Here is a 1,882-nt window from a genome sequence, read left to right as displayed (position 1 = left end):
GAAATTCTACTGAGAAATGGTGACACAAACCTATTACCTTAACACATTTTGACAGTTTCCGTAAATACAATAGTAGCATAACTTTTCCCTTTACTTTCATGTATGTATATAAATAAAAGTAAGGTAATAGGTTTACATAAATTAACACGCCTTGTTACAACCAATACAGACAAACATATTTATATTTCTATGTACAATTGTTAAATGCATGATTACACAAGAAAAATTTCTGTTAATAAATTTCAAGTATGACATACTTGGTATGTAAGTACTGATAGTCAATAAGCTCTCGTTGCTGTGCATGTATCTGTCTTTGTATCATTTCAGCTACGGTCATTATCGCAATAGCTGCAGGGGGCGTGGTCTTCCTTATAATCTGCATTGTCATTGCGGTCATGTGTTCAAGGTTTGTATTTCTAATACGGTAAATAGCTATAGGTTAAAAGGAACGGAATGGTATTAGTTTGTTTAAATTGTTATTAAACAAAGTTTTCACTTGCCATCAAAACAAAATCACATATATGTAAATATAACATTTAATTAACGAAGTGTTTCTATGTTTTAAATGATAGAAGATAATAAGTGGACTTTTCAGGTTTTTAATACATGTAGATACATATTCTCAATGTGATCAAATCATTTTGACATTTTTGTCCACAATAGTGAAAGATGTTGATTGCAGGGCCTAGGCTCAATGACTGAGGGGATAGTATGGAACAGTTATCTGTGTTTTATGTCATGTTATGTAGAATGAAATAATTTGAATTCGGAATATGCTTTGATATAAACATCAGTCGACATAGCTCTTTGTGGCTAGAATGTTAATATAATTAACGTTAATAATTGAAAATTGTTGCAAATGCATTGTAAAAGATTTTGAATTTCTCAAGTCTACTTCAATCGCCAATCACATTGATATGTGCATTTTGTATTTTTCAGAACAAAAAGAAAATCAAAAGAACACAGGGAAACTGAAACTGCTGTAGACCATAATGTCTTGTATGAAGCAACAAGAGCACATTCACCGGATGCAGCAACCAATCATGTGGTGACCCCTAGCGGCGATATATACGCACAGGTCGAAAGGCATTCGAAGGTCGAAACAACGAATTCAAAAGAGCAGTCTCATGATCCGGAACAGGAAATAGGTCATGTGGCGACACCTAGTGGTGATATATATGCACAGGTCGAAAAGCATTGGAAGGTCGAAACAGCGGTTTCTAAAAAGCGGTCTCATGAGCCGGAACAGGAAATAGAACATGTGACGACACCTGGTGGTGATATGTATGCACAAATCGAAAAGCATTCGAAGGTCGAAACAACGAAATCAACCAATCACTCCCATGAACCGGAAGAAGAAGTAGAAACTGTGATGACACCTAGAGGTGATATTTATTCACAATATGGGAATAAGTCAGATGCTAGTGTGTATTTCTAATGAAATGTTCAAATGATGAGCTACTAAGGACACAAGCAAATTTAATCATGGTGATGGTTTCAAGTCAAGCTAACGTCAGTATATAGAGAGAAATGCATCTTGACCACCCATCAATTAAACTTGCTCAAGAGTTCTAGAGCTAAAGACTGATGGATACAATACTTGCCAGAGAAGATAATTTCACATTGGAAGAGCAGTATTCAGTGCCACAATAAAGATACTTCATTAATACATATAATATATATTCATTTACATATTCATTTCAATAGTCCACGGATAGAAACTGTCAAATGGCAAACTGTGTTAAAACATATTGTCATTTTATTATTTCGCTTTTATAAAATTATATGCAAATTTCTTTTGTGTAATTTTTCTTTTTTAATGCTGTAAATTCCTCAATATTGTTTCATAAATGTTTGTATTGTTGTTTTAGATTATGCTATA

The 1,882-nt window shown here is 33.6% G+C and overlaps 1 protein-coding gene across 1 annotated transcript; it reads left to right on the top strand.

Moving 5' to 3' along the window:
- The first annotated feature begins 315 nt into the window (after positions 1-315).
- Positions 316-1,812, top strand: LOC110444118. The gene is made up of 2 exons (XM_021488530.1): positions 316-406; positions 940-1,812. The coding sequence occupies exons 1-2, from the start codon at positions 396-398 to the stop codon at positions 1,436-1,438; spliced, it is 510 nt and encodes a 169-aa protein (XP_021344205.1). The 5' UTR covers positions 316-395; the 3' UTR covers positions 1,439-1,812.
- The last annotated feature ends 70 nt before the right edge of the window (positions 1,813-1,882 follow it).

Source organism: Mizuhopecten yessoensis, unplaced genomic scaffold (genome assembly GCF_002113885.1).
Source record: "Mizuhopecten yessoensis strain PY_sf001 unplaced genomic scaffold, ASM211388v2 hete_36024748, whole genome shotgun sequence".
Classification (NCBI taxonomy): Eukaryota; Metazoa; Mollusca; class Bivalvia; order Pectinida; family Pectinidae; genus Mizuhopecten; species Mizuhopecten yessoensis.
This window is presented reverse-complemented; position numbering and strand designations above follow the sequence as displayed.